The sequence below is a fragment of the Heterocephalus glaber genome, unplaced genomic scaffold (assembly GCF_053883595.1).
Source record: "Heterocephalus glaber isolate CG9 unplaced genomic scaffold, H.glaber_assembly_v1.0 deba00001504, whole genome shotgun sequence".
NCBI classification, from domain to species: Eukaryota; Metazoa; Chordata; class Mammalia; order Rodentia; family Bathyergidae; genus Heterocephalus; species Heterocephalus glaber.
This window is the reverse complement of record NW_028258324.1, coordinates 10172668-10195439: the sequence shown is the minus strand read 5'-3', so window position 1 is coordinate 10195439 and position 22772 is coordinate 10172668. Positions and strand designations below refer to the sequence as shown.

At 45.6% G+C, this 22772-nt stretch overlaps 1 protein-coding gene across 2 annotated transcripts in view; it reads left to right on the top strand.

The window, feature by feature from the left end:
- The first annotated feature begins 383 nt into the window (after window positions 1-383).
- The window catches only part of Slco2a1 (solute carrier organic anion transporter family member 2A1), an 81407-nt gene continuing 59018 nt past the window's right edge, over window positions 384-22772 (top strand). The window contains exons 1-2 of one of the 2 annotated variants that reach the window (XM_004834261.4): window positions 384-488; window positions 1017-1244. In XM_004834261.4, the coding sequence (XP_004834318.1) occupies window positions 1149-1244 (96 nt within the window). In that variant the 5' untranslated portion in view covers window positions 384-488; window positions 1017-1148. Of the gene's footprint in view, window positions 1245-22772 lie in introns of both variants that reach the window. The other variant, XM_087186169.1, reaches the window with a different exon arrangement.

The window sequence follows — 22772 nt, the reverse complement described above, 5'->3', positions numbered from 1 at the left end:
TGGCTCCTGCACTGGATTCCTCACAGCAGCTGCTTTTGGCAGAACCTTTCTGGCCTTCTCTGGGAAAGCTGCACCTTCTTTCTCTTTCTGGATCTCGCAGTCCTGGTGGTAAAAAAATCTTGGGGGAAAACAAACCCACTCTTCTTCCCAGCTTGAGAAAGAGGTCAGTGGGGTGCATCCCGCTTGTCCAGTGCCCCACCCCACTGCCCCCCGCAGCACTCCAGGCCAGTCCCAGCCTCACTGACACTTGACAGCGCATGCAGTTTACCTTGGCTCAGGTCCACGGAGTTCGGGCCCAGCCCGAGGCAGCCCCCACCTCTCCACCTTGTTACCCGCCCCTTCTCTAGCGCAAAGAGCAGTTTAAATATAAATCAGTCTTCAGCACAAACAGAGCCTCAGCGAGTCTCCGAGCCATCACCGGAACTGAGAGCCCAGGTTTGCCGCGGCGAGTGCAAACAAGCAGAGACCAGCTCCGTAAATCTCCCCAAGTGCGTCGGGCGGGGTGCCGGGGCTCACCTCCGCTCCAGGAACCTTGGAGTCCTTCCACTCGCTGGCTCCCGCTGTCCTTAGTGTCCTTCAGACCCCCTCCAGTCCCTTCCTATCCCAGCCCTCGTACCCCAGCCCTGCCCTGCCTGCCCCTTCGCAGGTCCCCTCTGGTCACCACCCGCGGGTTCCGCCGCTTCCACCTTTGTCTGCAGCCCACTGCCCCTCCAGCCACTAGCTCCCCTCCAGGGGCGCCTCCCTCCTCCCCTCTCCCAGCAGGCGGGACCTCTTCCTGGGCCGGTCAAGCCTGGCCGGTCCGAGCCGAGGTCGAGCCCTGGGGCACCCAGTGTCTGCTGGGCTCGGGTAGCGCGGAAGCCTGGGGCCCAGGACACCTGTCTGAGGAAGCGGAGGGGGCGGGGGCTCGCAGCGCCTTTGACACCCGAGGAAGAGAGGGAGGAGGGAGAAAGCGTTTCATCATCGGCGACGGCGGCGGCCACTTATAAAAACTTCTGGGATCGCACTGTCTCGCTCAGTCTCCGCACCGCACGCCTCCTCGGAGCCACCGCCCGGCCGGCAGCACCAGCCCCAGGAGCCCTGGGCCTGAAACCACCACCTCGGCTGAGACAGAGGGGGCGTCGGCGCAGCGCCGCCCGCCGCCCGCCACCATGGGGCTCCTGCCCAAGTTCGGCGCGCGCCAGAGCAGCAGCGCCTCTTCGGGCCGAGCCGGCCGCTGTTCCCGCGCGGTCTTTGGCAACATTAAGGTAAGCAAAGTGCACAGGACCATCGAGGCAGAGCGCTCCTTCAGGAGGCCGCAGGCGTCCGTGCCGCGGAAGCCCAGGAGGCGCTTGGTGCGCCGGCTTCCTCCTTCGCCCTGGGTGCCGAGCTCCGGGTCGGTCCCCCGGCCTGGCACAGCGAGCGCGTGGTGGGCGTGTGCACGTGCGTGTGTGCTCACACGCTCTCGTCGGGGTAAGGAACAGGACGACGAAGGTACCTCTTAGTGAGGCAGCTCTGTACAGAGCATAGGTAAGGTAGCAGATGAGGGAATTGTCCTGTTCTTTGATTGGAAAAGAACATCTGGAGGAACGTTTGGTCTGTCTGAGGCAGACAATTTCTCCGTTTGTGGCACTGGCTTGGAGGTGCCTAGGTTGGCGACTGGTGGGGACTGGCTGTGGGCACTAAGATGGCCCAGGTCAGAGCGCACCTCGTGCTTCTGGGGTGGTGGTAGAAGCGATGCCTGTCCTTCCTCAGGCTTTGAGAGAGACCTTTTTTTTTTGTGGTACCGGGGATCGAACTCAAGACCTTGTGCTTGTGAGGCAGACAGCGGCACCACTGAGCTAAATCTCCAGCCCCTTCCTCAGGCTTTGATCTTCCAGCCCTGGCAAAATAGAGAACTCCCCAGACTGCCTCCTCAGGGGTTCCTGACACAGGCAACCAACTGGCCTTCGATGACCCACTCTCTGGTCTGCTGATCGCTCCAGGAAAGCAGCAGACCTCTTGGTTCGCTTAAAAATGTTGAACCGGGTGCCTCTGACTTGGCAAGTTAAGGGGAGCCAGTAAGGAGAAAATGGGGTATTGACAGCTGGAGGAGCTGGAATGGTTGAATCCTCACTCAGGCTACTTTAAGGGTTGCTGAACAAAGCTACCCAGGGGGGAAATGGGAGTCTACAGGCACCCACTCATACCCGAGTGCCTTGGGGTCGGGCCATGGGTTATGGTGCAGGGCTCAATTTCACAGTTATTACAATCAGAGAAACTGGGTAAAGCCTCCAATGGAGCAAGCATGGGAACCTAGAGAACACGGGGAGAGGGAAGGTCTCCATGGGCTAGTTACATGTCTCACGGAAAGAGATCTGAGTTCCAAGTGGATCCCACCATAGTACTTCAACTCCTACTGTTATCCTACTGTTACTGGGGTTACCTATTTATTCCTGCCTCTGCTCTTTCCCTACACCATGATAAATAAAGGCTGAATTGATTTCACAGTTGAATATAAATAAGACAGAAACTCCGAGATAATTTAAAATAATACTCAGACTGCCTCCCCTTAAGCCAGACCTAGATAGGAGCAATGTGTGTCATTTTGTTTCCACCAGTTCGAAGGGTGGAACATCACCAGTTTGGAGATGTTTCAGCTAAGAATTGTGGCAATTTTGACATTTTAAAATTAGGAAATGGAAGGAAAGGACTGGGGCAGAGGTTGGGTGGTCTGAAAGGAATGAGACTATGGCAGGGTGGGGCGTGGGGGTGGGAGGCAGGATCTCCCTCCCATTTCCCCAAGAATGGCAGGAGGAGCAGTTGTCCCAGAACAGATTCCTGACACTGAAGGTACAAAGGGACTAAGAATGAGCCATGTAGACCCACATTGAGACCCTAAAATAAATGAGTCTATGGCAGCAGTTTCTTTGAAGAGCTATAAAAATAAGATAACTTCTACATTTGTGCCTGAGGCCTGGGCCCAGTCCAGTTGGCCTCCTGACTGGAGTTCAGTGCTCACATCAGTTCAGAGTTTTTCTGGACTCTGGAAAGCCAGATTCTCTTAATCATCACCTACATTGATCCACAACAATTCTAAGAATAGTTTTGAAGACCTCAGCTTGCTTCACTTATGGGCCTAAAACCAGGCATGTTTGGCTATCTTCAGGCAAGTCTAGAATCTGCATTCCTGTTAATAAAATTCAGTGAAGACTTTCCCTTCTGGGGCAGTAATAGCTATCTGGGAGTTTTCCTCCTCCTAGCAGGAGGCTGTTCTGCTCCTTCCCAGCAGGGAATAGGCTGCATGTATCTTGTGACATGGTTGGGAACAGGGGTCACCCAACCTGGGGATTTGTCATTTTTTCTAGGTTCCTTGTTGCTAGGACAGTCTAACCAATTGGCTTTGTGGACATTTCTGCAAAGACCCATATTCCATATGGTTTAGGGGAAGGGACAAAGCCAGAGGACTTAGATTCATGTCCCATCCCAAATACTTATTCACGGGGTGACACAAGGAGATATCACTCTCCTTTCCTAAGCCTAAGGTCCTGACCTGAAAAACTCAGTAATATGAACAATTCCTACCTTGAGCATCTTAGTAAGGATTATGTGAGATGCAGTATAGGAAAGGGGCTTGGCAAATGATCTTGAGCTGCCCACAATTGGTACCAATCTGAGACCACTTCTTGCTTCAACAAATAGGACTGCACATTCAAACATCCTTTAGGAACTATTGTTCCACTAATTCTATAATGCATAGTTATTAGTTGAGAAAAACTATGGCTAATAATACTGACAATGCCAATAATAATAATAGTAGTAGTAGTAATTGAGCTATATGAATGCACCAAAGTAATAGAAATATTGTGCTCTTATGTTGTTCTCTTTGCAGCTCTATCAGGTGGATATTATTGTCCTTATTAATGGCAAGGGGCACAAAGCTTTGTAAGGCTGGTCCCTATGTGTGAACATGCAGCCAGGAAAGGGTGACATATAAAGAAATCAGGCATGGGAGGCTCTATCTACTGTGCAAGCAGGCCCTCACGTAAGCACAATGCTATTCAATTATGGTTTAGCAGGTGGGGATACCATGGATGTGCTTGTTTCCAGTAGTCGGGACTGTCTCCAGGCCCTGATGACACATAACCGAGCTATAACTGAGGGAAGTTCCAGTAGCTGCAGTTTGGATGCTTCCAATTGTTAACAGGTTTATGACCTTTCATTCTTCAGAACTCTCATCTAAAGAGCCTGGCCACTTTCAGGATGAATTTTTTTTAATGACTGTGGGGATTGAACCCAGGGTCTTGCATAGGCGAGACATGCTCTCTACTACTGAGCTACACCCCCAGCTTCTCAGGGTAAAGTTTTGGGCCTCCTCCAACAGGGGTAAATACCACTGTATTTAATTTAGAGACAATTTCTGTGGTGTCTGGCTTGCAGAAATCTTAGGAAGCACAGGACCCCCTCAGACAATCATTGTCAGAGGGAGTAGCTCAGCGCCCAGAACTCTAAATCAAAAACAGGTTCACTCAGTGCTTATGGGGGGCACTGGTGGGAGGGAGCCTTTGTGGCTAATTTAACCTGGCAGCCTCAGTGAGGTCTGTTTTTCTCTAAAATGAAACTTTCTTTTGGGCCAAACTGAGGTTATCTTACAGCAGCAGTGGTTGGTCACTGACTACTGCCAAATTTCAGGAAATTACACATGTAAGGCTCCAGGGTAGTGAAATAATACAAGTATATTCAACTGTAGGGAGGCATCCCAGTGGAGATGCAGGGTGGGGCAAGAGCAGTGGGAAGAAAGGAAAAGCAAACCACACAGCTTGAAATGAGTAGCCCTGATGACCTCTGACCTGGGAGGACCAAAAATGGAGGAAGTGCTTTGTCCTGGCCCGTGTCTGTAACCTCTGAGGCCATGGGAAGACATCTTGAGCTTAATGTCTTGATTTTCAGAACAAAGCACTATATCCCCACAACCTGATTCATGCTCAGGAAAACTCTCAATAGAATCCCCTGTGCCAAAGAATTCCTTATCTGGCTCCATGAGTTAAGATATCCCCACTTCTCCCCAGGAGTGGTATATCTCTAGCGTTTGTCTCCCCATGCTTTCCTTCTCAGGCATCTGCCTCCTGAGAGTCCTGCCTTGCCCTGCTTGTAGGGAGGGGGTAGGGAGAATGAAGAGAATATGGGGGGCATTAGGCATTATCACAGATTGCTCGGGCTTTCCCCTTCTGGATGATGCTCAAAGCCTTTCTGAGCTTTTAATTTCTCTCCTAGTGGTACTGACACAGAACAAATGGAAGAATGACTTACATTTCACACTGTAGATATTTCATTTCATCTCTTCCTGGTTATTCTCCTTTGCTTGTGACAGTGACTACGTTTTTTCTATTCGGGGATACGCAGAATGGGGTGTTAGGATGAGGCTGCTCCTCTCCTTTTGTTCTGCTGTTCATAAGTCATGGAACATGCAGAGGAAAGTAGTGGGTCCCCAGGCCCCAGCTCCTCTTCATTCATTCTCCTTCCTTTATGCTTGGCTTTATCCTGTCTCATGGTTTTAACTAGCCCCCACCCTTACCTGAACCCTCTTCCTGTCTGTGGAGGCACTGAGCCAAATGGGGCTCCAGTTATATCCCAAAGCCTGAGAGCAAAGAAAGGTGGGGCTGGGCTGAGTGGAGTCCTCAGTGAACCCTGTGCAGGTCTGTGTTCTCTGTTTGACCCTTGTTCTTAGGTTACAAAGGTCACTTGTGTGCACTTGGCCACTCCACCCTCCGCTTCTGTTGATGAATGACATTGACAAAGAGCTGGATGAGTTCCTACCTGTCTGAGGCCAAAGCGTCCATTATTCAGATGGTTGTCACGACCACACTTGGCAACTCCCTCATGAGGGACCCTAGGAGAGAGTAAGCTAGACAAAACTTGACTTATTTTTCATCTTTAAAAAAATTGAGTTTGAAACAATTATAGATTCATAGCAAAAATATTATTTAGAAGGAATGTAAATATTATGTACTGCAAACATGTACAAAAATGGAAGGGGGTCAAGGAATGTGTAGAAAGGGGAGGGAGGGAAGGGAAAGAGGATGAAAAAAGGAATTAAAGTGTGTTATGTACTTATACCAAATCCACACAAAAGAATGTAAACATTACACACATTTGCTAATAAACTAAAATAATATTTTAAAACTGAAAAAAAGTAAAAGAAAAAATATTCAGAGGCCCTGTGTAGCCTTCACCCAGTTTCTCCCAGTGGCTCCACATTGCATAACTAGAGCAATTGCACTGTACAATCAAAAGCAGGAAATTGACATTACTATCAAGTGTGTGTACAGTTCTATGCCATTTTATCACAGGCATAGACTTATCAACACCACTCCACCACCTGAAGATACAGAACTGTTCACCACCACAAAGATTTCACCTGTGCTAACCCAATCTATAGTTCCATCCATGCCCTTTCTGACTACCAACCCTATGCCCTGGAAACCAGCAGTCTGCTCTCCATCTCTGTCATTTTGTCACTTCAACAATATACAATATGTGATGCCCCTGATATTGGCCTTTTTTGTTCAGCACAACGTCCTTGAGATGTGTCCAAGTTGCTGCATGTATCAACAGTTCTTCCTTCTTATTGTAGAGTTGTATTCTGTGGTGTGGATGTACCCTCTTTTGTTTAAATGTTTACTTCTTGAAGGACGCATGGATTGTTTCCAGTTTGGGGCTATTACAAATAAGTCTGCTTTGAACAATTGTATACAAGGTTTGGGGATGTGTGTGTGTGTGTGTGTGTGTGTGTTTGTGTGTATGTGTGTGTGTGTAAGTTTTCATTTCTCTGGGGTAAATGCCCAGGACTGTATATGCTGGGTCGTATGGTAGTTGCATGTTGAGCTTTTTTTTTTTTTTAAAGAATCTGATGAATTGTTTTCTGGCATGGCTATACCACCTGACATTTGCTCCAACAGTGAGTGAGAAAAGCAGCTCAGCAACCTTGTCAGCATTTGATATTTTTACTACTTTTTTAAAGCCCTTCTAGCAGATGTGTAGTGACATCTCCTCATACTCATAACTTGCATTTCCCTAAAGGCTAGCAATATGGAACATCTTTTCATTTGTTTATTAGCCACTTGTTATCTCCTCTTCATTGAAATGTCCATACATTTTGTCTATTTTTATTGGATTTTTTTACTGTTGAGTTTTGAGAGTTCTTTACATAGGTTAGATATAAGCCCCTTTGTTGGATACATGATTTGCAAATATTTTCTTCTGATCCCTAGCTTACTTTTTAGCCTCTTAGCAAAGCCTTTTACAGAGAAAATGCTTAAATGATTAATTTTGCCAGTCTTTTAAGTTTTTATATCCTGCTTATGTTGCCATATCTAAGAACTCTTCACCAGACTTTAGTTCCTGAATGCTTTTTCCTATATCTTCTAAGTCTTCTACTTGTTTATTAATACATGTTTGCACTACATAATGTTTCCTTGTATGGAGTTGGTACATGTACCTAATATATCTTATTCCTCTTTCTCTCCCCTGCCTCCCCATCCCTCTATCTCTTGATCTCATTCTGATTTGAAAAAGAGCTCTCTCTCCTTCCTATTATCTTTTATTTTGCTCAAATAAAAAAAGTTAATTCTACATTTAAATCTATGTTCTGTTTAGAGTTCAGCTTTTGTATCAGTGTAAGGTTTAGGCCAAAGTTCTTTTTTTGCCTATCACTGTCCAATTGTTCCTGCGCCATTTGTTGAAAAGATAAACCTTTCTGTATTGAATTGCCTTTGTACTTTTGTCAAAAATCAGTTGGCTCTGCTTGTGTAGGTCCATTGTTGGTTTCCTATTCTGTTTCATTGATCTGTGTGTATAGCTCTCAGCTGATACCATTGTGCCTCTGAATGAGTCCTGAAGTCAAGAAGCTTGGTCTCACCCTGCAATGCTATGTGTTCTATCTCACGGATATGAAATGGTACAACTCATTCAGTTTTCCTTCTGCATTGGTTTTTGAGATTTAAGGACTGATTTAAAGCTCACTTTTGGAAAAGGGAAAGGATCTTATGTATTTATGTGCTCTAGCTTTTCTCCTGGTGTTAGCTGGCTGGTATGCCTTTTTACCTGAGCTTGATCTTTACATCTAGGTTTCTTTACAACAGCTCAGCAAGAGAGGTATCAACATCTCCATCTCACAATGGAGGAAACTGAGCCTCATTCCAAGCCACATATCCAGTAACTAGCAAAGCAGGAATTCCCACCCAAGTCATCTCCCTCCTTACTTCCCCTCTTGCCATGACCTCAGACTGCTCCTCAGTCCTGGGTTCTCTCATCCATGACCATCTGGGCCAGAGCTCAGTGCTCTTGGAGTTCCTTTCTGCTTCTTAGATTCTCACCTCATGCTGCTGAGTTGCTGATTGAGATGAGACTCGGAGCCGAGCCAGTTGGGTCTCAGCTTTGCCGGGAGACCTGTTATGAAACCTGGCAGAAGCAGCTGGGTTGTCTTTGATCAATCCCCAGCTTGCTCAGTTTAGAAGACCTTGATTCCCTGGGTGTGTCTTACTGTTTGCGATGGATTAAATTTGCTTGGGGGTGGGGAGTGAAACCAAGGCAGAAGTCAGGGACTACACTGTGGGGTTGAAGGATGGGTTGGTACTGTCCAGAGAGCAGCCTTTTCCCAATCCTGTCTTCTCATCTCTTTGCCCTGCTCGATGGAAATGCCAGAGAGGCACATGAGAAGGCTGGGGCACAGCCTGAGGTGCAGGCAGGAGCAGGAACCTCAGGACTGGTAACCTTTGGGACACTCAGTCTCATCACCACCACACCCTACCTTCAGAAATGTGACAGTCTACCCCCTCCTTAGAGATCCAATGTTCATCTGAGCCTTGGCATAACCTAGTCCTGATGGCAAACTTTTTGGTGTTGACCTAAGCATCAGTACTACCCATTAATGTTCTGAAGACTTCTCCACCTCTCACCCCTGGGAGATGCTGCCCTGGAACACTCCAGGCCTCAGGATGTGAGTGTTATCAGAAGGGTAATTAATACTGAGCCAGTGTTTGTCAGCTGCCCTACCCTGAGGCCTGGAATTTTAGCAGGGAAGGAACAAGTTTCTGCGCTGGGGGCAAGGGAAGGTATTTGGGGATGTGGCCTGATTGCACTGAGCATTACATTTCTCTGTTTTATTTCTATATTTTGTCTGAAAACCAAGTGTATTTTGTATTTTCCTCCATTATCATCTGTTTCCAAAACAGGTTGTCTTTCCTCCCAAATCTTGGGGTAAACTTGGTCCTCCAGAAAGCTGTTCCATGTCTAACACAAGTCTCCCAAATGTGGACTCCCAGGTGGAATGTACCAAGTTTAGGAGACCACAAAGGCAGATCCCAAGTCAGAACTAGTTTGTCTGGTTAGCTCACCCCGCCAGCTTGTCGGTGCAGAGGAAACGGTACCTAGAGTCTAAGTGGGACAGGTGTGTGGGGTGTGGATGTCAGAAGACTCCTGGGCCTGGGGAAAAGGGGCAGTGGTGGGGAGAATGGCAGCTTCCTCTTTGGCTGCCAGGATGGGTTAAACTGATCCCTGGATGAGGTTCACTCCATTGCTTTCTTAGACTCTTGTATAAGTCACCCCTCACTTGTGCCTTGGCCTATTTGAAAGCTTCCTGCTTGATCTCTGCTTCTCAGTGGGGTTGAGAAGTGGATGGTTGCTGCGTGCAGGTGTGGGAGCCGGGGCTGCACTCACCCACTAAGCTTATACTGAGTATCCGCAGCTGACTCCTTCGCTAGGTGTTGCTGCTTTTGCCTGGCTCCCAAGTTTCCAAGGAGCAGTTGCTTAATTTTCCTGCCTCCTGTGGTGAATAGCTCTCTCTGTTTTCCCATGACTGAGAAGGTTCCAAGAACATAGGACTTTCAACTTTAAAACTAGAAGTGTTCTGGGCAAATTAGAATGAGTTCATCACTTTATTACCTCCCTTACTATGACATTTTATAAGAACAAACTTGCACCCTTTGACAGTGGGGCATGAAAGGCAGTGAGAAGGCCCAGGGATGTGTCCAGGAATGAAACTGAACCCAAAGACAATGGGAGGAAGGAATGGGAGACTTCCAGAGAGCACAGTGCATGGAACCAGGAGGCCAGAGGCTGGACTTGCAGAGTGACAAGGCCTATGTATCCCTCTTGTTTGCAAAAGTTTTGTAGAAGTTTGTAGAAGTCCTCCCCAGCCTCCTACCTTCATTGTTGGTCATAGTTTTTAGTGTGTTTTGAAACTTCTTACTGTACAGAATCTACATAAATGATGAAAAGGAAGTAGAGAAAGAGGTGCTTCCTGGTTTCTGGATTATTGAATTTCAGAATTGATTCTGACTAGCAAGCTCATCTACTGAAAGATGCAAGAATCCTCTGACGCCCCTGACTCTATTCACAAAGCTCCCAGGGACCACAAGACAGACCCAGAAAATGGAACCATGAGGTTTTCTTCAACCCATTTTTTTTTTTTTTTTTTTTTTTTTTTTTGGTACCGGGGATCAAACTCGAGACCTTGCGCTTGCGAGGCAGGTGCCGGAACCACTGAGCTAAATCCCCGGCCTCTTCAACCCATTTTGAGCTTTGTCATTACCCATGTAGGAGCCTCAGGCTTCTTAGCAACAAATAGAAAGTGAACCAGGGACCCTGGAACCAACACTGAGCTTCCCATGATGGGAACCTTCACTCTAACCGACCCTGCAAATTTGTGATGCCCCCATGAGCTGTAAGACCTGCTCATACATCATCTCTCACACTCTTCCTTCTCACCCCCACCTCCCTCTGTTTTCATGCCCCAGCTCTCACTTCTTTCCAGCTTTGGGAAGAAAGCTTTCATGGAGTGTCCATTACATGCCCAGAGGAGCCCTGGAAAGGTCATTGAGTCCACCTTCCAGGCTCTAGCTATACAATAGTTCTCTGGAGAAAGTACAGAGGAGTTGACTGGGGCCCCTCATTGACTATCATAATTGTCAGAGGACCCAACAGGGCATCTGGCCCAGTGCTTGTGTGAACATGTCTTGTAGGTCCCAGCCTGTGATCCTGGACAGCTCCCCACATACTTCACCCTTCCCAGATCGGCAGGGCCAAGTGAGTGAAGGACCTGTCTTGTCTGTTGGTATGGCTTGGAAAATAAAACCACAAGGTTTGGTGGTAGTCCATTTCATTTTCAAATTGCCTCTGCTCTCTATCTTACAATGCAGCTGAAATCTTCCCTCCCTCCCTCAAGCCTCCTTCTTCAGTTCTCAATGTCCTGAGCATTCATGGCCCACTGAATCCATATGAAAGTTTAATGTGAAAACATAAAATTTACAAGGATTGGGAATGGGCATTAGTCATGACTTTTTTGTTGCCTTTATATCACAGATGTTTAGAATTCCCACTCTCCATGCCAACATATCCTTCGAAGAAATTATTATTTTTCTGAGATATCCTCACACTAGTGGATATATTCTATTAGGACCCATACATATGGTAAAACACAGAGGGTATGTGAGTAATTATGCAATTCATTTGAGGCTTTTTACTTGGGAGGGCCCACTATGTGTGATCATATTAGGCAAGAGATAGTATGAGCACAGGTAGGTCCTTTCAGAAACACAATCTGACTAAGCTCTCCTCATATGCTACGAGGTACACACTGTCTACATTTTGTAGCCAAAGAAATTGAAAGGTGGCCTGGGAGAAGTCCCACATTCCACAGTGTCAGGCCTGCAATGGAGACTCCCTGAGAGATACTGTCTCAATATTGTTCCCTCTATGGCTGTTTCTTATACTTTGCCATAAGCCCCACGCATAAGCTAAGTTTTGCTATATTGTTGCTTCATCCAGTAAACATAGCAGAACCATCCTTTTATCTTTACTGTGTGCTTTCCACGCCAAATTTGGCAATGGCAGTCTTCATTCATCTCTTGCTGCACTTTCCCTCACCCAGAGTTGTGAGCCCAGACCCACGCCCCAGCTCATGAGCATTTAGACCTGGTGTGGGTGGGAGGCAACCACATGGCTTGATTTTTCAATGAAGATGGAAACTCAGTCAGCTTTATGATATTTTATCATGTCGTTAATCTGCTCAGAAACTTAGAATGAGGAAAGGACTTGTCTGTCTAATAATTGATTGGAAAGTCAATAAATAAATCATGGAGATCTCCATCTATGAAATATTTTTTGTTTTTGTTTTTAAGACAGGGTCTCACTATGTAGTTCAGGCTGGCCTTGAACTCACTATGTAGTCCAGGCTGGCCTTGAACTCCTGCCTCAGCCTCCCAAGTGCTAGGATTAAAGGCATGCTCCACCACACCTGGACCTATGAAATATTTTTTAAAGTTCTATTGAGAATAGTTCAAACTTTGGGGAAAGTTCATTCCCTAATGTAAGTAAAAGGAGGCAGGATAGATGACCATACATAGAGGTGATTCAAGTTTAAAAGTCGTGCAGAGAAGACTTGAATGGGGAATACCTAAGTACCAATGGCCTTCTCTGTGTGGGAATCCTATAATCAGCTCTGTTTTTTTGCTTTGTAGATTTCTATATTCTCCATTTTTCTACAACAAACATGTTCTGATAAATAGGACACACGTGTAAATACTGAATAGTTTCTCTGGTGTGAAAAACAAAGTATAAATAAGGATCAAAATGTATAATTGATAATGTGAAATAGGAAGAAAAGGTGTAAAGGGGAAGGGAAAGTGGGAGGGGTAGGCAAAAGGAAAGAAGGGAAAGGAAAAAATATGTGAAAAGGAAAACATGGAAACAAAGTCTGTAAATAGGGAGTAGTGGAGGGGTTGAAGGGAGGGCAGGGGAATGGGGAAAAAGTAAGGACCAAGAAATATTATGTACAGGTACAAGTTCCCAATGATGAATGTCATTATATTGTATACCTAAAATGTACCAATAAACTTAATGAAAAAAATACCTCCCCCAAAAAAACTAAACATGTTCTGCATTTAGACTTAGAAAAAAACTATCAATTAAGAAGCCCTAAAGTCTGTGGTGACACCAGCCTTCTTTGCCAGGTATATGCAGTATAAGCTGTGCAGTGTAAGTCAAAAGTGCTGCTCTCCAGGTCCCTGAGGCGGGAGCAAGGATGCCGTGAGCTTGCAGCCAGAAGGATGGAATTGTCTGGAATCACTGTGTCCTGCAGTGTTGTCACTGTTCCCATTGCACATTCACATCTATTATTGTGTTTGAGTGTCATGGTTCCCAAGGGATAGAGGCAAAGACAGAGAACAATACTTGAAGTCTTGAAGAGAGGCAGGAATATGGAACATTTTCTTTTCTGGGAAGATTGGGAGGCAGTTCTGTCCAGGAAACACTCTCTGCTCCTCTAGTGCCCACTTCCAGGGGCTGGCTCAGAGCTTAGGAATCTAGCCCTAAGGGTTGGCTAAACTTCTTAGAGAAAGGAGTATATCAGATCGGCTCCTTGCCCTATAGGAAGAGTGGGCCCCAAGGTGAGGCGGCGAGGACCGAAGCTGAGACAGGATTTGCTCAAGTCTGAATGAAAGTCTGGTCCAGTTCCTGGGGCTTCAGACCTGGGAGGATGTGGAGACCGGCCCTGAGCGGGCTTTCTCCAAGTCATCGGTGAGCCTTGATAGACCACCCACTGTTCGCAAGGCAGCCCTTTGCTGATATTCTAAACAGCAAGAATTTATGAACCCTAAGGCCCAAAGCGGTGTTGGGATGCCTGCCTGAGACTTATTTAGGCATTCATTTATTGTTATCGATCACCTCATCAACCATCAGGATCCAATAGTAAATATAACATAGTGGCCTACGTCCTCAAGAGTAAGATAGATAGTGGATAGGTGCACAAAGAAATGTAAAGTTAAAAAACATGTAATAGAAATGGGGAAAGAACTGAGTTTTCTGAGGGAGAACACAATAGAAACAGAACTGGGTTCTCCTTAATACATCTGGATCGTGGGCTTGCAATTTTAACAAGTCACCTTTGTGGTTCTTATGTAGAGCCTCTGAATGGAGAACACAACTATGAATCAGAAAAGATCCCTAGCTTCCAAAGGCTGTTGTGGGTAGATGGGGAAAAAATGGACTATAAAAAGCGATAATGAATCATGGTTTCCGTCAGTGTGACAAGTCCACTTTACACGGATCCATTCTACTGAAAATGCCTAGAGTCGATGCATAAAATAGAACAGCATCAAAGGTGCTATGTATTTAAATGCATAGCTCAGTTTGCAAGAAAGAAACCAAAATCTTCAGATGAAAGAAATTCTTATACAAAACTTAAAACACCAGTATAATGACAACACCAGCTGATCTGTTCTGCAGCAGGCATAAAGGGAAACTGCATGATGTGATTAGACCACTAAAGATACTCCTAATGAGGACTGGGTTTTAGTAATCACACTGTGCATCGATTGATCAGCTTTCTGTTGCTGGACAAAATTCTTGACATAGGCAACTTAAAGGAGGAAATGTTTATTTTGGCTTGTGATTTCAGAGGTCCATGGTCAGTTGGCTCCCAGGCAGAAATATCATGGCAGAGGGCATGGCAGAGAAAAGCTGTTCAAACCACAGCAGCCAGGAAGCAAGAACAAAGGAAAAGCCAGAGAGAAAGGGCCAGATATAGTCCCCCAAATCATGCCTGCATGACCCACACAAGAATACCCACAAGTGTGCTTCAAGTCCACGAGCAAGAGTAACCTTCACACACGGGTATGAAAAATAACATGAGGAGTTAAAACTGACATCCATCCATAAAGCCGGGTCCTTGGTGAAACACCCACCACCTCAGGGATAGCAAAGAGCTTTGTCTCTAACAAGATCTCTGGGTGAACAAATTCTTCCTAGAATTAGGAAGAGAATTTGTACTATCTGTATGGTAGATATACGATATACATTTTGTCATATATAAAAATTAACTTGCCAGGACATGCCTGTAATCCCAGCTACTCGGGACACTGAGGCAGAAGGATTAAAAGTTCAAGGCCAGCCAGAGCAACTTAGATCTTGTCTCAAAATTTTAAAATTTTTTAAAAAACTAAGGATGTAGTTCAGCACTTCCTGGGTTAAATCTCCAGAAGTGAAGGCACACTAACTAAACATGGATCGAAGACCTATAAACATAAGACCTAAAACTATAAAACTTGCAGGAGAAAACATGGAGGTAAAGTTTTTAAACATTGAATTTGACAGGAATTTCTTGGATAGGACACCAAAAGCACAGACACCAAAAATTAAAATAGACAAATTACAGTACATAAAAATTAAATATTTTTATGCATCAAATGACACAACTGACAGAGTGAAAAAAGAAATATATAGAATGGCAGAAAATATTTGTAAATCATATATCTGCAGGAGCTAATATATAGAATATATAAAAAAGCACCCATGACTCAACAACAAAAAGGCAACTGAAAAGTTGGCGAAGGATTTGTGTATACATTTTTCCATAAACAATAAACAAGTAGCCAGTAAGCACATGAGATGTTCAACATAACTAGTCATTAGTGAAATGCAAAAGCAAAACCACAATGAAATATCCATTCGTATCTATTAGGATGTGTACTATAAAAAAACAAAACAGGGCTGGGGATTTAGCTCAGTGGTTTCACCGCCTGCCTCACAAATGCAAGGTCTCGAGTTCATTCGCCAGTACCAAAAAAAAAAAAAAAAAAATCAAGAGGTACATGTTTTGGTTTTGGTTTTGATTTTGGTTTTGAGACAGAGTCTTGCTGTGTAGTTCAGACTGGCCTTGACTCACTATGTAGCCTAGGCTGGCCTCAAACTTGCAGCAATCCTCCTGCTTCAGCCTCCCAAGTGCTGGGATTACAGACGTGCACCATCATGCCTGGCATATGTGTTTTCAAAGATGTGGAGAAATTGCATTGTTGGTGGAAGTGTGAAATAGTGTAACCACTATGGAAAACAGCATGGAAGTCCCTCAAAATTAAAACCAGGATAATCATATGACCCAGCAATTCTACATCTGGGTATATATACAAAAGAATTAAAATCAAGCTCTCAAAAAAAGATATTTACACGCTCACATTCATAGAGTAGAAGCAACTCAGGTGTCCACCAATGGATAAAAGAACAAAAACTAAATATGCTGTATACATACAATGGAATATCATTTTGCCCTGAAAAGCCTAACACAGGCTACAAGACTGATGCACATTTAGCAAGAAGGGGGAGGGTAGTACACACTTGTAATCCCAGTGCTCTAAAAGTCTGAGACAAGATCACATTCAAACCCACTCTGGGCAACTTAGTGACTTAGTGAGATTCCCATCTCTAAAGAAAAAAAGGCTGAAGATGTGGCTCAGTATAAAGGCCCTGGGGTTCCAATTCCTAGTACTGCAAAAAAAAAAAAAATGTATGTGGAAGACATGCTAAGTGAAATAAGGCAGTTACAAAAAGACAAATATTACAATTCCACTTATAAGAGATATATAAAGTAGTCAAATTCGTAAAGACAGAAAATAGAATGGTGATTGCCAGGGCCTCTGGGGAGCAGGGAGAATGGGGAGTTTCTTTTCAATAGCTACAATGTTTCCATTTTACAAGATGAAAAGTCTTTTAGAGATGGATAGGGTGATGAGTGCCCAAGGTGCGAAGGTACTTAATGCCACAGAACTTTATATTTTTAAATGATGGTAAATTTTATGTTAGGTGCTTTTTACTACACTTTTAAAAATATATGGGTAGTCATTGAGACAAAACACATGGAATGCCTATCTCCCACAGCAGAAGTAAATAAAAGGGAGAATAAAGAAACAACAATAATAACAAGAAATAATCAAACAATAGAAGGCCGGAAAGAAGGGGCAGGCAAAAATAAATAAAAGAGGGGGCAGGGTTTTAGCTCAGTGGTTCCAAAGCCTGCCCTGCAAATGCAAGGATCCAAGTTTGATCCCTGGTACCAAAATAAATAAATAAACAAATAAATAGAAAACCAACCCTTCATGGCAAACAGAAGCACAATATAATGGGTAGATACAAATCTAGATTTAGTAGAAATTACATGCAAATGAACTACTCTCACTATTTCAAAGCTAGTGAATCTCAAATTGTATTTGTTAAATAGACACAAACACTAGTTACATAGTCTTTAAAAGAGACATCTAAAGGGGCCGGGGATTTAGCTCAGTGGTTTCACTGCCTGCTGCGCAAGGACCCAAGTTCGATCCCCAGTACCAAAAAAAAAAAAAAAACAGAGACATCTAAAACAATATAACAGAAAGTTTGAAAGTCAGAGGAAGATATATCAGAAGAGTGCTTACTAAAGAAAGATGACTTATCTATTTTAATAACACATCCTGTTTAAAGTAAAAAGGATGCCCGATTTTGAGATGCCAGGCCAAGGACTAAAAGCAGGATATACAAAGAACCCCTGATAATCAATAAGAAACCTGACAGGAAAATGTGTGAAGGATTTAGGCAGGTGAACTGGAGCGCCAGCTGAGCTGTCTACCCACTTGCCTCTGAATGTCACTGTCATTATCTCCCACTGTAAACCACTGTCTTCTCCATGGCTAATTCATGGTCAGCAACCAGAGGGTACTTACTTCTGTTCATTTAGTGCCAATTTGCAAGAATCCCAGGCAGGGCTCTAATTGGCTCTGCTGGGTCATGTGTCCCTGAGGAAAGCAAGACACTCTAACTGGTGGCTTCTCCTTGAGCTGTGTGGTTCAACAGAGGGCCTTCTCTAAAAGCAGGGAAGAGCTGTTCTAGGAATAGGGCTGAAGAGACAAGGCAATCAAGACTTCCTCTGGAGAGGAAGAGAACAGACAGGAAGACACCAAAGAAGAGGCATGATCCCCATTAAAAGGGAAAAATTCCTTAGGCCAATTATGTCAAGTAGAGTTTATTTGAGCAAAGAAGAACAAAACAAAAATGAGTGGCAAATCAAGCAGCTCCCAGAACCAGAGCAGGTCCTAAGAAGTGTAGCCAACAAGGTGATCAGATAGCATTTAAATAAAAATGGAAGTGAGACATAGAAAACAACTTAATTGTCTATAGGCCAGTCAATCAACCAGACAATTGGTTACAGCTTAGTTGTTTGGCTCCAGAAACTGTACTCAACCAAAGCTCAGGTAGTGAGATTACACTCTGTGGTGGTTTGATCTGTTGGGCCCAGTGCAGTTACCCAGTCCAAGTCCATGGCCTCCGCAGAATTTTACTTATTCTGCTGCAGAGAAAAAGAGGCAGCCTGATTAAGGGCAGTGAGGTGAGGGAAAGAGATCTCTGAGTCAGGGTTTGTATTAGTTTCTTATTACAGCTGTAACAAATGATCCCAAATGCAATGGCCGAAAACAGCAGGAATTCACTATTCCATAGTTCTGGAGGTCCGAAGTCCTTGAATTTTCAGAATGTCAGGAGGGCCATACTCCTTCTGCAGGCTTTAGTGGAGAATTTGTTGCCTTGCTTTTTACTTGACTAATGGCTTCTTCCTCTTTCTTCAAAGGTGGCAGTTTAGCATCTTGACATCTCTCCTTCTTACCTTTTTGAAAAATGGCTTTTGCCAATGTGATTACATTGTTCTTACCTAAATCAATGGTCCCCAAACTTTTTGGCACCAGGGACAGATTTTGTTGAAGACAAATTTTCCACAAATGGGGGTGGAGATGGGATGGTTTCAGGATTAAATTCTCATAAGGTGCGCACAACCTATACCCCCTGCATGAGCACTCACCATAAGGTTCATCCTCCTAAGAGATGCAGAGATGACACAGCTGATAGGCCAGAGGGCAGAGCTCAGGAGGTAATTCAAGCAATGGAGAGTGGCTGTAAATACAGATGAAGCTCCACTTGCCTGCTGCTCACCTCCTGCTATGCAGCCCATTCCTAACGGGCCACAGACCTCTGACCTAGATAATCCTGGACGATCTCAGAATTTAAAATCCTATTCACACCAGCAAACTTTTCTTTCCCTCTGTAAGGTTCTGAGGAATTTGGGAGACAATTATTTTGACCAACACAGGGTTCAATCGAACTAAAGCCAATGGAAGACACACACACACACACACACACACACACACACACACACACGTACTAAGAGATTTATTACAAAGACTTGGCTTACACAAGCCTGGGAGCTGGCAAAGCAAATCCAAAATTTATAGGAAAAGCAGTCAGTAAGGGAGGTAACCTGGGACTCAAAGGCATGGGCTCCAGCTGCTGCCCTAAGGGGGATTTTCTCTCTCCTCTCTTCTCTGTGTCTTCCTTTCTCTCTCCCTTTCTCAATCCTCAGCCTTTCTCTAAAGGTCTTTCAACTGATTGAATTGAGTCCACTCAGATTATCTAGGATGACCTCCCTATTCAAAGTCAAGTGATTGTGCATTTTAATTACATCTTCAGACTCCCTTCACAGCAACACCTAGATCAGTGGTTGAATATGTGGAGACTGTAGCCCAGTGAAGCTGACACACCAAACCCAAAATCATACAGTCAAAGGGCAGTGATATTTAGGACAGAATGTAGCAGCAGCAAGCAGAGGGCTTCAGGAGCAGTGAGCACCACTGGACGATAGGGAGCAAGAGGGGCCTTACTGAAATTGCTGATGGGAAGATGGCATGTTTGGGGTGAGTTTCTGCAAGGAGGTCTGGACCGGGGCATTCTGTTCACTCATTTCTACTTCTACACCAACTCTGCCACAGCCACTCAGACCAGCTATTATCACATCACCAATGTCCAGATGCCCCTTCCTTATGTTGCTTGCCAGTATGTGTCCTGTGATCCACTGCTAAGTCATGGGCCTCTGGGATGCAGGCATGAATGGACCAGTGGTTTGGGAAAGATAGGTGAGCTCATGTCTGCAGCACCTAGGACTGCGGCTTTGTAGGCGTCAAGTATTTGCTTAGCTAATCTTTCTCCATCTAAAGATGTTTATTGATGATTTCATTTGAGAGTTTTGAAACTTGAAAGTAGAAGTCCCAGCCAAAACCAACCAGGTGTGGATGATGAAACCACATTCCCCTGCACTTGCCTTCAAGAGCTAGGTGAGGCAAAGTAGTTGGGAAGTGGACCAATCCTGGGGCAGTGCCCACTACACAACAGGGTAGACAGCCCCGCACCATGTGAGGACCAGCCATGCCCAGATGGGCAGATGCCCAAGGGGAATACAGAGAAATCAAGAGGTTGGCTCCATCTTACCCCACAGAAAGATTTCAGTTTTCAGCTACTCTCTTTACAGAATGAATTTGTACACAGAGGCTGAGCCTTATCTCCAGGAAAGAGCTGTCAGGAAGGAAGGATTTAGGCTAGAGCTCAGGAAGACTTGCTTGACTCTAAAACAGTGATTCTCAAAGTCTGTTCCCTAGACCAGTGGTACCAGCCTCACATGGGAATTTCTTGTGAAGGCAAATTCTTGGACCCAATCCCAGGCTGACTGAATGAAAAACTCAAGTAGGACCCAGTGAGGCCTCTGGGCAAATCTGACTTACCCTGCAGCTGAAGGACATCTTCTTTTAGGGCACTGATTGACATACAGAGGTCACTGAGGTGCTGCACTAGGCTTGTAGCCAAGGTATTTATTTAAGTGATTGGCAGGAAGTAATTGGTATTCGACTTAAATGGTTGCCAGGGAACATGAGCTTCTAATGTAGAAGCCATGAACAACAGAAGGAACTCTGTGTGTGTGTGTGTGTGTGTGTGTGTGTGTGTGTGTGTGTGTGTATGTGGCGGGGGAGGTCTCCTAGCCTGGCCAGTGAAGGCTTTGCAGAGCTTCCCGCTGTGGCCCAGGCAAAAGACAAGGACTGTAAACCACAGGGCCCGAGGCCTCCCTGCCAGGAGACAGGAGAGCAGGAAGGTGCTGAGGCGGGGCATTCTGGGCAAGGAGGAGTGCCACAGACTGGAATTCAGAGAATCTCCAGGCATGCTCAGGGAACATGGGCTGGCAGTGCTATGCTGAGTTCCATATCAACCTCTTTTTGTTCCCAGATAGCTTGGAAAGGGCAAATGGCCTACAGTCAGGAGTATTGGAGCTCATATTTATAGTTTCAAGTTTCAAATCTTGTAGGTAAGTAGAGAATTTGAGAAACTGGCTTGCTTTTCCCTTTGTACCTTATTTCTCAGGCTCAGACTTAGAGGAGACCTTGGTACCTCGGTTGCGGCTCCCTGCAGCAGTGGGGACCACTGTGGTCTGCTCCTTTGTTGCTGTCTGGGGCCACAGTAGTGGGAGCTGGGAGGGAGTACCAGAGGGTGTGGGCACCAGAAAGGCATGTTCTGGTGGCTATCATCTAAAAATGGGAAAGCCAAAAGCATGCTTTTCATGACCTGTCTTGACCTCTGCAGGGTGTAGTTTCCTTTCCTCTCTCAGATCAGCCTAGGGCCTGAGGAAGCTTTTCCTAAGGAAGCATTTGGGCACTTTTCTGTGGTACTAAAGTCCCTCTTTCTTGTGTCTCATTCAGTTTCTTCCCCCTTCTGGTGTCCCAACCTCGCAGATGTTTCTGTCTTCCTCTCCTTGCTGATCTGAGGAGGGAGGTAGACAGAGTAGAGAGGCAGGAGGAAACCACATTGGGAGACAAGTGGGAAAGTCAGAAGTGAGGCCACAGAAGAACCAGTCCCCTGTCTGGAAAAGCCCAGAAACAAGTTGAAGCAATAGTGAAAGGAGAGCAGAAATGGAGGCTTCTTGGGGCCAGCAGGTGTCCAGGCCATTGTGCTGGGAGGGGAGAGCCAAACAGATTGCCTGACCACCTGCTCTCCTGTTGTAGCCCTCAGCGATAAAGTTGCCACTGCTGGAACAGGCAGAGAGAGCACCACATGGACAGGTTTCTGTCCATCTGAAGACACCAAAGACTCCACTTGGACCACATACATGTTGTTAGGAATCAATTGGCTCCTATCAGGCTCCAGATCCTTGATCTCTCAGTAGTCAGCATTCTGATGTGCCAAGAGCATCTGTCAAATGATAGGACCTTTGTCCTGGTGCTTTTGTCAATTTAGCAAGTGAAACTCTGCCAGGAGGTATCCCTGGGGTTCTCCTCCAGGTAAGCCCTCCATCTTACTAATGGGAACTTGCAGAGGCGTGGAGTCTGACAAGGAGGCTCTGGCCATAGGGGAAGGAACAAAAGGTAGCAGAGATAAAGACTTTTTCCATAGCTGCGGTTTGCTCAGGGAGCTCCAGCCTCATGTAAAGCTCTAAAGGGAGACTTATTTTAAGACCCCAAATGTAGCTACAGGGTTTCCATTTTAATTTGGTGTTGGCCCTTGGATTCCTTATGGCCCAGAAGGAATTTTCTACAGTGTAAAATGGAATAGTTGGCAGGAGTGAGACTCTTTCCCACCTGCTGGCTTGAACTGAAACCCAGGGATCCATTCCTGATACCACTGCCAGTCAGCACTCTGCACTCCCTGGCCCAGGTATGTGGCTCACCTTGTCACCAGCTGGAGAGAACTGGTCTTGTTGCCCTCTGTGGGCAGGACGTGCCTTGCCTGGTTTCTCTTCCCAGGCCTCCCACTGGCCCTTTTTCCCTGGCTTTCACAGCTCCACCCTGCTCTGTCACTACCTCCTTGTATGCTCCCCTCAGTGACCTGCTCTCTCCGTTAAACAGACTTTCAGACTGTGTCCTTGCTGACCTCTCTGCTCCCACACTCCCACTACCTCCCTGGCTGTGGTCTCCTCCTGCCTCCTGCCATTCGTCCTGCTCCACCATTTCTTTTGAGCCTTTTGCTCCCCTGACATCACCTTCCCCTCTCTTGGACCTCAGATGTCCCTCACCCACCCCACACCTCCTCAGTCCTCAAGTTGTTGTCTTGCCTGCGTTCCTCTCCCACCGTACTCCTAGGTCACAGAAAACACCTGACCAGGCCTTTTCTGCCTGATCTCTGTGCTCCTTGCCTCTAGTCCATCTGCT